At 46.1% G+C, this 16,363-nt stretch overlaps 3 protein-coding genes across 4 annotated transcripts; 1 reads left to right on the top strand and 2 right to left on the bottom strand.

Annotated features, from left to right (window-relative positions):
- Positions 1-11,022: 11,022 nt before the first annotated feature.
- Positions 11,023-13,579, bottom strand: LOC123650908 (cytochrome b5 domain-containing protein 1). 2 transcript variants are annotated; one of them, XM_045570164.1, is made up of 5 exons: positions 12,876-13,579; positions 12,699-12,775; positions 12,349-12,567; positions 12,002-12,057; positions 11,698-11,786 (listed from the first exon to the last, which is right to left on the bottom strand). In XM_045570164.1, the coding sequence occupies exons 1-4, from the start codon at positions 13,033-13,035 to the stop codon at positions 12,007-12,009; spliced, it is 507 nt and encodes a 168-aa protein (XP_045426120.1). In that variant the 5' UTR covers positions 13,036-13,579; the 3' UTR covers positions 11,698-11,786; positions 12,002-12,006. The 2 variants fall into 2 exon arrangements, with proteins under 2 accessions (XP_045426118.1, XP_045426120.1); XM_045570162.1 differs by lacking the exon at positions 12,002-12,057 and having other exon boundaries at positions 11,023-11,786.
- A 91-nt stretch (positions 13,580-13,670) lies between these two features.
- On the top strand, positions 13,671-14,465 carry NAA38 (N-alpha-acetyltransferase 38, NatC auxiliary subunit). The gene is made up of 3 exons (XM_045570166.1): positions 13,671-13,757; positions 13,951-14,134; positions 14,307-14,465. The coding sequence occupies exons 1-3, from the start codon at positions 13,677-13,679 to the stop codon at positions 14,417-14,419; spliced, it is 378 nt and encodes a 125-aa protein (XP_045426122.1). The 5' UTR covers positions 13,671-13,676; the 3' UTR covers positions 14,420-14,465.
- A 578-nt stretch (positions 14,466-15,043) lies between these two features.
- TMEM88 (transmembrane protein 88) lies at positions 15,044-16,315 on the bottom strand. The gene is made up of 2 exons (XM_045570165.1): positions 15,890-16,315; positions 15,044-15,735 (listed from the first exon to the last, which is right to left on the bottom strand). The coding sequence occupies exons 1-2, from the start codon at positions 16,097-16,099 to the stop codon at positions 15,466-15,468; spliced, it is 480 nt and encodes a 159-aa protein (XP_045426121.1). The 5' UTR covers positions 16,100-16,315; the 3' UTR covers positions 15,044-15,465.
- Positions 16,316-16,363: the final 48 nt, after the last annotated feature.

The raw sequence follows: 16,363 nt of genomic DNA, 5'->3' as shown, positions 1-16,363 counted from the left end.
TATACCCAAATTCATGGACTGTGGTGAACCTGAAGAAAAGGAGAAAGTTGGATGATGTGATGACTCAAAAATTGGGGTGCCATCATTAAAATCATAGGAATTGGGACAGAAGCTGGCTTTTAGAGGGCATAATGAGTTTGTTTCTAGATGTGCTTAGCTTGTAAAAGGTGTGGCATCCTTTTACAAATAACTGAATTTCTGAGCTATGCAATAGTTCTCTGTACCTCCAATATCTAACGAAGAACCCAAAGGATTTAATCTAGTCTGCTCATCCTTCTATTGCTGCCTTTTAGCTAAATCCTCTCCCTTGCCCTCACTGGATAAAGGGATACCTTAATAAGAAGGAAGAAGATTTAGCTCAAAATTGTTGTCTTTGCCTTCTGCAAGGTTTTTATGTTTGCTTTGATTGACCACTATGATGTAAGCTAAACAGTCCTATACAAAATGGCAAAAACCAAACATTTTTTCCCTTTTGACACTGCTTTTTAACAATTTCTTAATAGTTTTTTGTTGGCTGGCCAGCTAGAAATGCCTTGGTTTTTATCTGTTGTCAAGCCCCAGTTGTGCCAGCTGAATTGCCCTGAAACCTTAGGATAAACTATCTTTCCAGTTATAGATTTGTTATGGTAAATGCTAACCCAAGCTGGCTTCCTCCTGCCCCTCCAGTTACTCTTGAGCCCTTTCACTATCTAGCTCTCTGTATTGGAGAATCATTTTGATTTCAGACTAAACAAGATATAATTAATAAATTAAAACCAATGCATTTTATAAGATTCTATATTCTCAAACTGTATTAACTCCTGAAACATAGTCCAGAGCCAATAACAAAGTTATCCACTCCCTCCATTAGAGAAAGAGTTTGAGCTTTGGTGTCAGAGAGGTAGCACCTGGAATCCAACTTCTGCCACATACTAACTTTGACCCTGAGCAAGCTACTTATCTCTCCAGTCTCAGCTCCTTCATCTGTAAAATGGGGATATTAATGCCTACCTCAAAGAGTTGTAGTGAGGGTTAAGTGAGCTAAATTACATAAAGTACTGGTTATAATAAAACACTTGGTAATTGGTAGGTGTTATTCTAAACAATCAAGTTTACTATTAGCCATTTCTCACTTCGGAGAGATTCATTTAAGATTACTGGAAGATTAGAGGATTCAAAACCTGACTTATGAATAGTACATTAATCTAAAGGAGCAAAAGACTGACTTCAGTTACTCTTGCTCCCAATAGTTGGCCCCATTTCCTTGCTTTCCATCACTTTGTATGAATACGCTCAACTCTGGCATGATATGAAACAAACCACATTTTACTTGACTCAAATATTTCTCCTAATGGAGGCACAAACACTATTGTTAGGTTGGAAACTGAATGTTAGTCACAGGTACAGGTTTACTAATTTTCTAATCATGCCAGAAGTTACCTGGATGCTGAATAATGCCAAATCTCAAAGTCCTGATATAAGCATTCACTACTAAATAAAAAAGTGGCTAGCACAAGAAATGGGAAAGAAAACTAAAAATTTTGAGTGCCTTTTCCAAGGTACTTTTACAGTGCTGAGCATTTTCCCATACCTTATCTCATTTACTCTTCTCAACAACATTATAAAGTATCATCTATTTAGGGTGACCGTGTCCTGGGTTATGCCTGTCATTCTTACTGTCATCTTAATTTCTATTATCCCTATTTCTTCCGTTGAAGAAACGGAATCTAAAGGAAAATAAGTATTCTGTGAATGGTTACAAAGCCAGAACACACTCCTTCTAGTTAGATTTCTTCTAAGAATATCCCATGCATACCTCATCCAACTATAGCCTGGCTTTTCTAACAAATCCACCATTGACCTGCTGTTTGCTAAATCTCTAGACACTCAAGCCATCATCTTTTTTTTCCTTCTTCTTCTTCTTCTTCTTTTTTTTTTTTTTGATACAGGGTCTTACTCTGTTGCCCAGGCTGGAGTGCAGTGGTGCAATCATAGCTCACTGCAGCCTGGAACTGGAACTCTTGGGCTGAAGTGATCCTCCTGCCTCAGCCTCTCAAGTAGTTGGGACTGCAGGTGTGTACCATTGTGCCTGGCTAATTTTCAAAATTTTTTTTGTAGAGATGGGGTCTTGCTATGTTGCCCAGGCTGGTCCCAAACTCCTGGCCTCAAGTCACCCTCAAGTCATCATCTTACTTGATCTCTGTGCAACATCTCATACTGTTTACCACTTCCTTCTCTCAAGTAGTTTCTCTTTGGCTTCTGTGTACCATTTTGCTTGATCTTTCTCACCTCTCTGGCTCTTCCTTCTGTGTCTCCTTTTCCTTCTCCCCTCCCTTATATATTGTTCCTCCCAGGCCCTCTGCTTAGATCACTCTTCACTCTCAAGGTGATATCATCCTTGACTTTGACTGCAGTTACTCTCTGCCAATAAGTCCCACACCTGTAACTAGCCCAGAGCTCTCTTTCAGGATCTGGTCCCATATATCCAATAAGATCTGGACATGTATCTTTGCATGCCCCAAAGTTACTTCATACAGCTACTAAAAATTCATCATCTTCTTCCCCAAATTCTTCTTCCAGCAGTCCCCTTTTTGTCAGTGGACTCACCATTCTCCCTGTCACTCCAGCCAGACACTTGGGTGTCATCCTGACTCCTCTGTCTGCCTCAGATCCCTTCTTAACAAATTATCAAATCATGCAATTCTCCTTTAATTTCAGTCCACCTTCTCTGATCTCCACTGTCACCAAGCTAGTGGTGATGGTTGTGCAACATTGTGAATGTACTAAATGCTACTGTTCATTTTTTTTTTTTTTTTTTTTTGAGACAGAGTCTTGCTCTGTTGTCTGGGCTAGAGTACCATGGCATCAGCCTAGCTCACAGCAACCTCAAACTCCTGGGCTCAAGCAATCCTTCTGTCTCAGCCTCCCGAGTAGCTGGAACTACAGGCATGTGCCACCATGCCCAGCTGATTTTTTTCTATATATATTTTTAGTTGTCCAGATAATTTCTATTTTTTTAGTAGAGACGGGGTCTCGCTCTTGCTCAGGCTGGTCTCGAACTCCTGAGCTCAAATGATCCACCCGCCTCGGCCTCCCAGAGTGTTAGGATTACAGGCATGAGCCACCGCACCTGGCCAGAATAGGGGAACTTTAAAAACTCCCCCTGGGGCTGGGCTGGGTGCAATGGCTCACGACTGTAATCCTAGCACTCTGGGAGGCTGAGGCGGGAGGATCGCTTGAGCTCAGGAGTTTGAGACCAGCCTGAGCAACAGCAAGACCCCGTCTCTACTAAAAATAGGAAAAATTAGCTGGGTGGTGGCAAGTGCCTGTAGTCCCAGCTACTGAAGAGGCTGGGGCAGGAGGATCGCCTGAGCTTAGGAGTTTGAGGTTGCTGTGAGCTATGATGATGCCACTGTACTCTAGCCAGGGTGACAGAGTAAGACTCTGCCTCAAAACAAAAAAAAAAAACAAAACAAAAAAACTCCCCCTGGCTGCTGTGTAAATGTAGAAGCAGGATGACAAGTTAAGAGGCTCACGAACTTCTCTGAATCTCCCACTAAGCTATAAGCTCCTTGAGGGCAGACATTGTGTCTTATTAATTTTTATATCCACAGAGTCCAATACTGTGCCTAACAGATGCTCAGTATCATTTTAATGAATTGAATAAATAGATGATGGAGCCAAGATTCCAACTTAGGTTTTCAAGACAGGCTCAGCTCAAGTATTAGCACCCTATCTTCCCTACACACAATCCTTCAAAGACCACCTCTCCTCCCCAGCCCAGACTGGGTTGGATATCCCTCCTTTACCCCAAATGCATTTCAGGTAGATTGCATTTTCCAAAAATGGCCACAATAATAACTCACATCCCACCTATTCTCACAGTATAACATTGACATTTTTCCCACTGAGAGGTGAGGAGGTCTAGTTCCCTCCCCTTGGATTTGAGACTAGGTCACATGATATGATTCAGCTTCCTCTTGGTTCTCTTGGGAAGCTCATTCTTGGAACCCAGCCACCATGCTGTAAGGAAGCCTAAACTGCCCTGTGTAGAGGCTCATATGGAGAAGAACTGATAGCCAGCATCAAGTCGCCAGCCATGTAAGTGAGCCATCTTTAAAAGTGGATCCTCCAGCTCCCAGCAGTCTACCTCAGTTCACACCTTTTGGAGTAGAAATGAGCTATCCCCACTGAACCCTACCCATATTTCCAATTCATTAGCAAAATAAGCAGTAACTAGAATAGCCTCCTATGTTTGACATGCAGGGAGGTGGTACAACTCCATGGTTAAGTCGGTGGGCTATGATTATCTTGGTTCAGAGCCCTGCTCTGCTACTTATTAGTTAGATGACTTTTGGCAAGTTACTTAACCCTCTGTGCTTCAATATCATTTTTTCAGCATAAATAAAAATAGTACCTACTTCTTAAGTTTGTTGGGAGGATTAATGGCAGGATTAAATGCAGATTTGCAAGTAATCCAGATCAATCATGATCATCTCCTCAGACAAGCCTCTGGATCGTTCAACCATTGTTTTTTCATGTATTCTGGTTTTTGTCTTTATAGTACTTTCACTATATGAATATGTATATATATGTGTATGTATACAGGTTGAGCATCCCTAATCTGAAAATCTGAAATCCTAAACTTTTTGAGTGCTGACATGACACCACAGGTAGAAAATCCTATACATAGGTACTTAAGCTGGGTGCACTATAATCCCAGCACTTTGGGAGGCCAAAGGGGGAGGATCACTTGAGGCTACGAGTTCCAGACCAGCCTGGACAAAATAGTGAGACCCTATCTCTTAAGTAAATAAATAAATAAACACACAAACAAACAAATAAATAAAAATTAGCTGGGCATGGTGGAATGCGCCTGTAGTCCTAGCTACTAGGGAGGCTGAGGTGGGAGGACAGCTTGAGCCCAGCAGTTCAAGTCTGCAGAGAACTATGTTCCAGCCACTGCACTCCAGCCTGGGTGAAAGAGAGAGACCCTGTCTCCAAAACACCCACCCAGATACACACACACACACACACACACACGCACAAACCACAAACTTTGTTTCATGCACAAAATTATTTAAAATATTGTATAAAATTACCTTCACCCTATGTGTATAAGCTATATATGAAACATAAATGAATTTCATGTTTATACTTGGGTCCCATCCCCAAGATATCTCATTATGTATATGCATATATTCCAAAATCCCAAAAAATCTGAAACACTCTGGTCCCAAGCATTTTGGATGAGGGCTACTCACCCTGTAGATATTTATATATGCATATATATATGTCTGTATATATAGTATAATTTTTAGTACTATCTGAAGTGATCTTGTCTACTTGTTTATTATTTATCCCACAAGAGTGTAAGCCCCAGTAAGGCAAGAACCTTTGTCTCATTCACTTCTGTATCCCCAGTACCTGGAACAGTTACCTTGCACAAAGTGCTTAATAACTTTTTTAATGAATTTCACAAAGTGTTTAATAAGGTTTTTTTGTTAATGAATGAATGAATAGCACTCTTCACACTCTATGTTGTTAGTTTCTACCCAGTATCCATTCTCTACTTCCATGGTAGTAGGCCCTGCTTTTGTTTTGGATGTCAATATAGAATAATCACTGTCTCAAACTCCTTTTTAGCTAAGGGTCATCATGTGATGTATTTCCTATCAATGAGATGTAGTCAAAGGTGGGATAAGGATGTCTGGGAAAATTTTTGCTGTCTTGATATATATGCTGCCCTTTCTTCCATCCTCTTTTCCCCCTTCCTGCCTGCAATACAGGCTAGAAGTAGAGTAGCTAAAAAGTTGATAATCATGAGGACAAAAATGGGGAAGCAAGAAACACCTGAGACATTGATGATCCAGTGGAGTTGCTATTCCACTAACTCCAGACCTCTTATTATGTGAATAAAATTGACCCTTTGTAGTTAAGCTCCAACAACCAGGTTTCTGTTACATGCAGCCAAATACATTATCAACTGATACACTATGATGGGATAATATCTACCTCTCTAGGCTGATCACTAAGAGTAATTTTACATATATATATATATATATATATATATTTCATCTTCCTTATTACTCTATGGGATAGGATTGAAAGAATTGGTCAGCACAAATATCACTCACTATCCAGATCTCTTCAAATAGTGACAGTGATCAGCTAGCAAGGGACACCACATTATCTAAATCTACTTGGCTCTTGAGTTTACACAGATTTCAAATAGTGAGGGTTACACGTTCATTCCTGAAACAAACATTTATTTATTGCCAATGTATGCCAGGCATTATATGGCTATTGGGAATACAGAGAGGATTTAGTCAGATGATTGAAGCTGGATGCCCAAGTACCCACTAAGCTCCCAAAGGGCAGTAGCTTAGTTGCTCCCAGTAAGGTAAAGACTTAATTCTAGCAGTTTTCTCTACCATCTTGTTCCTCATATCAACCTTCTTTATCCCCATCCTCACTTTAATGGTCTCACTTGACTTATTCATTCACCACCTTTTTTTGTTTTTAGTACTTCCTGTGTCCCTAGCATACCTAGTACTTGGGCTGTATATCTATTTGTATTTTGAATCCCTAACTTTTGACCTCCAAGAGAAAGATCATTCTAGTTTCAAATTCTTTGTGCTTTCTTACAACTAAACCATGTGCTTCTACTGATCCATCATAAAGTGGCTATTCTCTGAATATCAACACATCCATGTGGTCTCCTAAACTCAGCTGGGGTGCTAAGATGCATTAACCTTATTCTGATGTCAGATTGGGTGTTATAGTGCCAAGCCCAAATGATGTATCCCCTCACTCATTTCCAGTGGACAGCCAGATCAAAACTTGGTTGAGGGACTGCAAACTAGTACAACCTCTATGGAAAGTAGTATGGAGATACCTCACAGAACTAAAAGTAGACCTACCATTTGATCCAGCAATCCCACTACTGGTATCTACCCAAAAGAAAAAAAGACATTCTATAAAAAAGACGTCTGCACTCAAATGTTTACAGCAGCACAATTCACAATCACAAAGATGTGGAAACAACCCAAGTGCCTATGAATACATGAGTGGATTAACAAAATGCAGTATATGTATACCATGGAGTTCTATTTAGCCATAAGAAAAATGATGAACTACCTATTATATTATCCTGGATGGAACTGCAGCCCATTCTTTTAAGTGAAGTATACACAAATGGAAAAACAAACACCACATGTACTCACCATTAAATTGGTACTAATTGATTAACACTAATGTGCACATATGGGAAGTAACATTCATAGGATGTCGGGCAGGTGGGAGGGGGAATGAGGGAATGGGTAAATCCACACTTAACAGATGCGGCGTGGCTGTCTGGGAGATGGGCACGCTTGTTGGGCAGTGCAAAGGCAATTTATGTAAGCAAAGCGTTTGTATCCCTGTAATACTCTGAAATTAAAATTAAAAAAAAAAACTTGGTACGGTAGTAAAACACTTCAGACTAGTCATAAACTTAGCCCCCAGCGTTAAAGCTTTAGGAATTTTTGCCATGGGAACACCGCAGGTGTAACACAGATTGAGGCAGACCGTTGAGAAAGCTGCCAAGAATCCTGGGACCACACTGTATTGTCTCTTTTGATATTTTACTTTTGAGGTTCTTTAAATTATCTGTGTGTGTATACTATTTCAGGGGCAGGGGGGTGGGATGTTCTGAGAATCTGATAGAAATTATAGCACCTTTCTCTAAAATGATATACATTGACACACAGTATTTAGAAACAGTTTCAGGATGTCCAGGTTAATCATCCATCTGTGACTTGCCATGAGGTTAGAAACCTTTTCTATACCATAATTTAGTCCTTTATCATATATATTTTTATTTACCTTTCATGTGTGCATGTTTTATCCCAATGAGCAAGCAACCTTGCTTCAGGGCACCTTGCCCCAGTGATGTGTGCATGTAAGGACCTTGGCTTGTGGGAAGGCTGCTGTGGTTTACTGAGGACAGGCAGCCTTCCTTTCAACACTCCATCCTCCTCCCCATCACCCTCCAACACAAAAGAGAGCACTATAAGGGGACTTGGACCCAAGAGTCATGTTCTATTTACTTTCTAGGTGTTAGGTTGAGGCATTATTTATTTACATATTCCTCATGCAAATACCCACTCTTATATATTTAGAGAACAAGGCAGTGCCTAGTGGAAAGCTTTATACCAAAAAAAGTCAATATCTAGTAATAAAAGAATGCATTCTATTATCTCAAAAATTTGTAATGTCTTTATTCCTTCCTCAGCTCTGTACCTCGCTTCATACACACGCACATGTGTACTCAGGACCCCCTTTTGTCCTATCCCATGAGTTACTTCTCAAACTGCACTCCTTTCCTGGCATGTGCTTGTGGAAAAAATTAAAAGCAGGAATAAACCTAATGTTAATAGAATGGTGGCCATGTGGTTTTTCCTTTTTTTCTGATCCTACCACCTTCAATCCTAACTTTGGAATTTGGAAGGGCTTAACCTCCTCCAGCCTCCTCTTCCTGACTCCATAGGTGATTACGGCCACCTGGTGGCCGTATGGGGAAATGACGGATTGCTCCCCAAAAAATCTGGTGACAAGAACCTCTATAGAGTAATTTTTTGTCTTGGATCTATGAGAAGCAAGGAAAAAGAAACCTATGGATAGAGGCTACAGCACAGGAACCAGACATCCTATTTCTTGGCCCTGCCTTGCCTTCCAGGACACGACATCCCACCCACTAGTTATTACAGACAAGACGAATTCACTAAACATTTGAGTTCATTCAATCAACATTTATTGAGCAACAACTGTGTGCCCTGCAGCAGGAATACAGCATAAACAAAATGGACAAGATTTCTGCCCTCATGAGCTTACAGTCTAGCAGCCAGCCAGGCAATTAAATCCATAATTTCACAATTGTAATAAGAACTCTGAAAAATGCTTGGTGCTAAGAGAAGATTTAACAGTCTTAACCTACACCAAGAAATCACAGAAGGCCTCCCTGAGGAAAAAACATTTCAGATGAGCTAGGTGGAAAGTGGATGGAAGAGTGCTGTAAGCAGAGAGAGCCTGTGAAGGCTCTGAGGCAAGAAGACATTTAATGAATTGAAAGCCAGCCAGTGTGCCTGGGGCATGGGGCACTGAGAAGAGTGTTGCTGGAGACATGCAAGGTAGGCAAGGCCTGATTTATACAAGGTCTTTGAATTCAGGGCTTTATTCCAAAAGCAACTGTGAGCCACTGAAGACTCTGAGGCAGGTTGAGTTAGATGTTTCAGTTTGTTTTCAGAGATCACTCTGACTTCAGCATATGGAGGGCAGGAGTGGAAATACGAGGACAGGTCAGGAAGTTTCCACAGCGGTCTAAACAAGAAGTGATGGTGACTTGGAGAAAAGAAGATGGGTTCTAGACGTATTTAGGAGAAAACCTACTTGATAGTGGCTGAGTGTGTGAAGAAAGGGACATGTTTCTGACAAGAGGTATTGAAGTAGGAGACTAGGAATAGGGACAGGTTTGGGCAGAATGAGCACATCCCATAGACACAGGTCCTGAGGCTGTGGCTAGAGGAAGAGGCTACCATAGCTTTGGTTCACAAATAGTTTAGGGTTTAATTGAGCAAACAAGATACACATAAAATAATTGCAGAGTTGTTTAAGATCAGAATGATTGATTCAGATAATAATGGACTCCTGCATTCCATGGGACTAGATGTAAGCCCTCAGTCTCACAGTGAATTCAGATACTGCTGAAGCCAACAGGGGTGTCCTCACCTTTGTTCATGCCTCTTATAGTCAGCTCCCTAGAAAACTCCTATGCGGCCCACCTGCTGTCTCGCAGGGGCCACCTTTCCCTGCATTGAGCCCTGGTGCCCCCTGCCATGAAGATGCACTAAACTCTCCCTGATTCTTTTTTGCTTGCTGCTGCCAGGAAGTTCACCTGTTATTCTCAATTCCCCTCTCCTGCTTAGGTTAAAGGGGACCAAGTCTAGCCATTGACCCCACGGTTGTTCTCTTTTGGACATCAGGAGAGTCCTGATGTCTTTCCTGACTGACTTGGCTACTCTCTTTATATTATCCCTGTCAAGCCCCCTCTTTTGGAGTCACCATCTTGCAAAGTCAATCCTGTATTCCTCACCTTCCCTAAGTGGCAAGACCCAACATGAAAACGTGTCTCCTTTTTGCTCCTTCACCAAAGTGTCCCAATTCACAGGCCTTCTTCCCACTCTAGTTTTTCCTGGAGTCAGTAAATATCCAACTCTTTGCCTCAAAAAAGTCAGAAGATAAATTTTGCCATGGGATTAATAAGGAAGTAGCCTCAACAGCTATTGCTTAGGTGACACTTAGCTGTCCCTGCCTTCTCTTTGCCACTGGAGAACTCTGCTAACTCCCTTCCAAAGACAATAACTGCTAACTACACAACAGACCTACAGTTTCCCATTGTGCAAGGAGTCTAGAACAAACTCACATCCCAAATACTTGGTCTGAGGGCAGTAGTTACAAATATTAACACGAGATTAGACATTGACATAGTCACTTTATGTTGAAAAGAATGTAAATTGTGGAATTGGGCAGACTTGCATTTGTATCTTGCCTCTCGTGATTACTAACTGATGTGCCTTTGTGCTATTAAGCTTTTCTAAGTTTCAAAGGACTTCTCTGTAAAATAGTGATAATGATATCCATCTTATGGGGTAGCTGTCTTAGGGTATATAAAGCATCTAGCATAACATCTCCCCTGAATTACCTGACAACCATTTATTTACCTTCTTTCCCTTGGGTTCCAGCTGCCAAACACTCTTGTAGAAGATAAGCCAGTTTTTTGATTTATTGATTGATTGAGACAGAGTCTCGCTTGTCACCTGGGCTAGAGTACCATGGCATCAGCCTAGCTCACAACAACCTCAAACTCCTGGGCTCAAGCAATCCTACTGCCTCAGCCTCCCAAATAGCTGGGACTACAGGTGTGTGCCACCATGCCTGGCTAATTTTTCTATTTTTAGTAGAGACGGGGTCTCACTCTTGCTCAGGCTGGTCTCTAACTCCTGACCTCAAGTGATCCTCCCGCCTCAGCCTCCCAAGAGTGCTAGGATTACAGGCCTCGTGAGCCACCACGCTTGGCCCAATAAGCCAGTTTTATATGGTCAATGATAGACATCTCTTATTCCTCTCTTTGTAAATCCCCCCTTCCTGCAGCCATCCCATTTCCATCATTGCCAGAAAGGTTCTTCAACCCTTCATCCCTGTAGAATTTTTCTTTCTCTTACTATCAAACAGCTCTGCCTGAGCTCTATCTGACTATCCTCTCCTACATCTCCCTAATCCAAGATACTTCATCTTCTATCATTCCTAAAAATTAATTTATTTCTAGCATTCTTCCTAAGTTTCTCAGAGAAAATTGTAATGGTGCTGGGGAATAGGACCTTTATACATCAGAAGAGCATGGGAACCACAGGCAAGTTCAAAGAGGCAAATGGAGGTCTAGGTCCAGACACCCCCTACCCCCACCTCTTTTCCTCAGGGCACAGAAAAAGCCATACTCAAAATATGCCTTAAGTATACATGAGCATACATTTCCTTTCCTATAGCTCTGTGAGGTCATCATTGAAATACAGCAGTATTGCAGGTGTGTGGAGTGAACCATCCATATTGAGATAGTCAAATTCTTCCTCCTCATCCCGGATCCCATTCTGTTCTAGGGTTTGATCCATGTTCAGGTTCTTCCCTTCATATTTCCACGTGTAGCTGGTAGCATGTGCATTACAGGGGAGATACCGGTGTAGGATTTCCCACATTGACTCCAGGATCCCCACCTGTAGAACACAGAAGCACCCCACCCGCAGAATTCTGGATGGAGTGTGTATGCATATACACACACACACACAGAGAGAGCAAAGGCCAATAGCCCACAATATGGTAGAGCCAGGATCAGAGCGCCTACTTTGGCAGATAGCAACTTCAGGCACTTTATGGTCCCAGAAATAAAGTTGAAGCTCCAGCATGCAATGAATGGGCCCCAGAGTCCTACCTGTCTTAATGGCAGCCACTTCTAACAAACAGGTCAACTGCCCCCTGGTTATATCCCTGCAATAGAGTACACTGATAAGGGAGCCCCACTGCTATCCAAAAGAACTTCCAAGGACCACCATCGCTAAGATGCATGAACTGCTGCCCTGGGCTTATAAAAGAATCTCTTGTACCCCTATGTCCCAGACACTCCTAGAATTCACAACCCTGAGGACCTAGGTGGTCTGCTTTGCCTCAGTATAAAGGACAGAAAATACAGCTTCCACCGGTTAATGGCAAAACTAATGGCCTGGAGATTAGCTGGGATTCCCAGTTCCCTCTAACCTGCCCTCAGGCACCGGTTCTCACCTCCAGTGTGTGCTCCTGCGACGTGAGCGTATTAATGATGCGGATGGTCCGGGTCTTGGCAGACAGCCGCCCCACCTCGTAAGAAGACCTCTGCCACCAGGGCTTCCCGAAATCATTGGCCCAGTCCGAACGGGGCAGCAGAGGCGGAACGTGCACAAAGCGGCCCCGTGGGGTGCAGTATGTCAGGCAGCCGGTCAGCGGATCTATGTGCTTACGGATCTTTAAAGCAGGGTTTGGGGGCGAGGGGTCGGAGCAGTTACTATTTCAGGCTCTGGCTAGCCCCCGCTTTTGCTTCCCATCCCCGCTCTCCAGTGCCTCTACCCACAACCCCAGGTTCCAGCAGAACTCACGTCTTTGGTCTTAGGATCAAACCAGTGGCTGATGTCCTGACCTGCAACTTCCACGATGGGTTTCAGCAGCACGTTCCCTGGGAAGGAGCAGCCACCGTCAATGCCGATGCCGACCACTCGAGAACCAGGCACCCGCCACATACACACTCCAACCCTGGCCCAACGTGTGGTCCTTACCCTTATATTCCTCTGCCAGTGGCGTTAGGTCGTACACGCGTCCCAGGTAAGACACCCAGAGGTCTTCGGGTTGGTTATGTTGGGCAACCTCTGCCGGCGTGAAATAGCGACGCTGGAAATACTCAAAGTCTGGCCCAGCCACTAGACCCCGGCGCGGCATGGCTTTTGCTCTGTCGGTCACCAGCTCCCTTAGCTTCCTCGTGCCTCTGCATGCACTCACTACTACCTCCGCCCTCTCTTCCAGCAGCTAAGGAGAGCGCGTTTATCCGCTGACATGGAAACCATTGTCTTTTTCCGGCCACTGAAATTAAACACTGTGCGGGTGAGGAAGGGCTAGGGCTGCGCGTGCTCTTGGGAAACGTAGTTTAATTCGGCATCTGGCAAGTAAGTATCAAGTAACAGAGTTACATCTCAGAAGTTCGGGGCGGGGAACGAACACGCTCCGTTTTAATTCAGTGGCCTGGTATACATGGGATATATAGGACAAACTATCTCCCGAGGCAGAAAAACAAGTTGAGGGGACCACCACGAAAGAAGATATTCTCGCTAAATCCCAGAGTTTCTAAATAATGTGTAAGAAACTATAGAGGTAAAGTTCTCGCGATATCTTAAGACATCCGGCATAAAAAACTTTACTGAGCCACTGTTCTGGAGAAGTAGGAAAAACTCGCGAGATCTCACTAGGAGAGGGAGATGTGATCTCGCGAAAAGAAAGAGGTCGGGAGCGATCGCGAGATCTCAGACCACCGGACCTGAAAGGTGCTTTGGAAGTTCGAGGGCCCAGAGGAGGCCCAAAGGCAAATGGCCGGAGCTGGGCCTACCATGCTGCTACGAGAGGAGAATGGCTGTTGCAGTCGGCGTCAAAGCAGCTCCAGCGCCGGGGTTAGCGTGGGCTCAGGTTATGGGATTGCGGGGCAGTCGGGCAGCAAAATGGGGGGACGGGCAGGGGGAACTGCAGCTCCCAGCAGCCTCTGGGCTTTGTGTGAGCGCCCCGCGGGCTGCCGGGAGCTGTGGTTCCGTGGGTGGGCGGGCAGCCGGGGCTGCGCGGTGTGAGCGCGTGTCCCACTCTGCGCAGGACTCGGACGGGGAACGTGAGGACTCGCCGGCTGCGCGCGCCCGGCAGCAGCTAGAAGCGCTGCTCAACAAGACTATGCGCATTCGCATGACAGATGGACGGACACTAGTCGGCTGCTTCCTCTGCACTGACCGCGACTGCAATGTCATCCTGGGCTCCGCGCAGGAGTTCCTCAAGCCGTCGGGTCAGTGCCCGGGGAATGCACAGCCGCCTGGGAATGCGGTGGAACCTCACGCAAGGCATTTCCCCTTCAGGGCCTGACTGCACCCCTGCTTTTCTGGGGTTTATTTTCGTGGCTCAGAAGGGGCGGGATTGATGCCGGTCTACCTCCCTGATGCTCTGACCCTTCTTTCCAGATTCCTTCTCTGCCGGGGAGCCCCGAGTGCTGGGCCTGGCCATGGTACCCGGACACCACATCGTTTCTATTGAGGTGCAGAGGGAGAGCCTGACGGGGCCTCCGTATCTCTGACCACGATCGCGCATGCCTTTCAGACTTTATTAAACCTATGACTGAAGTGGCCTGTGTCTGTGTAGCTGGGATGCCAGGACAGGGATAGCACACCCCACCCTAGAAGAGAGGGTTTATCTGAGCTCGGGAGCACTCTCAACCTTCCTCTTCCAATTTGGATATCCAGGGGTGCCAAAGGTTCCCTCGAGTTTGGGAGTGGGGATGGGGGACAAGGTTGAGCTGTGGACCAACAGGCCCCAGGGTGGGCCCCTGCATCTTTCCTCCCACGCTGCTGCTCCAGAATTGTGGCGGGAGGGGGTGTCATCCTGCTCCGGAAGGCCCATTGTTTCCCACCCCGGCCTGGCAACACTGAGTTCCTCTAAGCTGAGGTCAGAGAACGGGCTTGGGTCCCCAAGGGGAGCAGGGCTAGCGGCGGAGGCTGGGCCCCCTCTGCTCTATTGATGGGGAGGTGACTGGGGTCAGGGACAGAGCTCTGAGGTCTGGCCAGGAAGAATGGACTAATGCGATAAGGGAAGGCCAGGAGGCAGAAGGATGCTCCTGTTTACGTTGTTTCCTGCTCCTGAGCACAGGGCGAGGGTGATGTCTTATTTGTGCCACCCGTCTGTTCCCAGAGCACAAATTCAGTTCATTAATTTTTTTATTGATGTTTGAGCACCCCTTGCCCTCCAGCCCTGCCCCCTAATTCGGTAAATACTAGAGGAGCTGCACCAGAAAAGGAGGGTACAAGACTCAGGTATCTTATTTACTATAGGGGTGTGTGTGTGTGTGTGTGTGTGTGTGTGTGTGCGCGCGCGCGCGCGCCCACAGGGTCCAGCCCAGATATTCAGGATTTAGACGTGGGCAGTGAGAGGAAAGTGGGTTTTCCGGGTGTGAGGATTTTCACCAGGATTGGCTTCCTGATGATGCTGTTCTCTAAGGGAGAACAGCTAGGACCCGGCTCAGGCAGGAGTGGGGGCAGGGCAGGGCAGAAAATCCCCGGGCTTCAAGTCCTTGGGCAGAAAGGGAGGGAAGGCAGCCGTCTCGGTTGCTCTTGACTTGAGGTTTCCTCAGACCCAGACCTTTCCTGATGTGGGAACGGCTGGGGACCCTGGTGAGGCCCGGGTTTGCAGCGGCTGCGGGGCGCGCCGTCGCCGATAGAGGGCTCGGCTGTAGGGTACGAGGCAGTCGGCCAGGCGGAGGCGCAGGCAGAGGCGGCGGTAGCTGGCCAGAGCAAGCACGAGCAGCGGCACGAGGAGCAGGAATCCGGTGACCAGCAGGGCCGTGAAGCCCGGGTCCCGCAGGTGCGCGGTGCAAGGGGGTGCCTGGGATCGCAGGAACTGTGGGAGGAGAAGAGGCATCAGGCCCAAGCGGACCTGGGCCATACTGTGCACCGGGTGGGAAGAGCCCAGGCAGAGAAGTTGTGGCCCATAGACGCCACCGCCAGCATCACCACACACACACACTGCACACGCGTCCCGGGGGCATGCTCACCTGGGAATGGCAGAGGAAGCCGAAGCCCAACATGGTGACAGCGGGTAGCAAGATGGTCCCTAGCACCAGCACCAGCAGGAGAAGATTGAAGGCAGCCACCAGCAGATTCTGGGCTGTTACCAGCACAGCGCAGGCCCAGCAGTCCAGGGGGTCCCGGGGCTCCGGGCCACCGCTGGAAACAGGCCGCTGCGCCCCGGGGACATCCGCCATGGCCCGCCTGGCTCCCGCCCGCTTGGGCCGCTGCCCTTATAGCCCTCTTTCCTGCCCCTCCCCCGGCCTAGCCTCTCCCCACCCCCCTTCATCCTGGAATGCGGCTCTAGGATTAGGCACCCCCCATCCTGAGGAGCGGGCCAGAGCTCTGGACATTCCACAGGCGCCTCCGGGGAGGGGCTCGCCCCTAGCTAGGGTCTGCGCAGTCCTCCCCATCAATCATGCTCTCGCAGCCCTCCTCCCGGTACTCTCTCTGCTATCACC

The sequence above is a fragment of the Lemur catta genome, chromosome 15, assembly GCF_020740605.2.
Source record: "Lemur catta isolate mLemCat1 chromosome 15, mLemCat1.pri, whole genome shotgun sequence".
In the NCBI taxonomy this organism is placed as follows: domain Eukaryota; kingdom Metazoa; phylum Chordata; class Mammalia; order Primates; family Lemuridae; genus Lemur; species Lemur catta.
The sequence above is the reverse complement of the archived record's forward strand: the minus strand, read 5'-3'. Positions and strand labels throughout refer to the sequence as shown.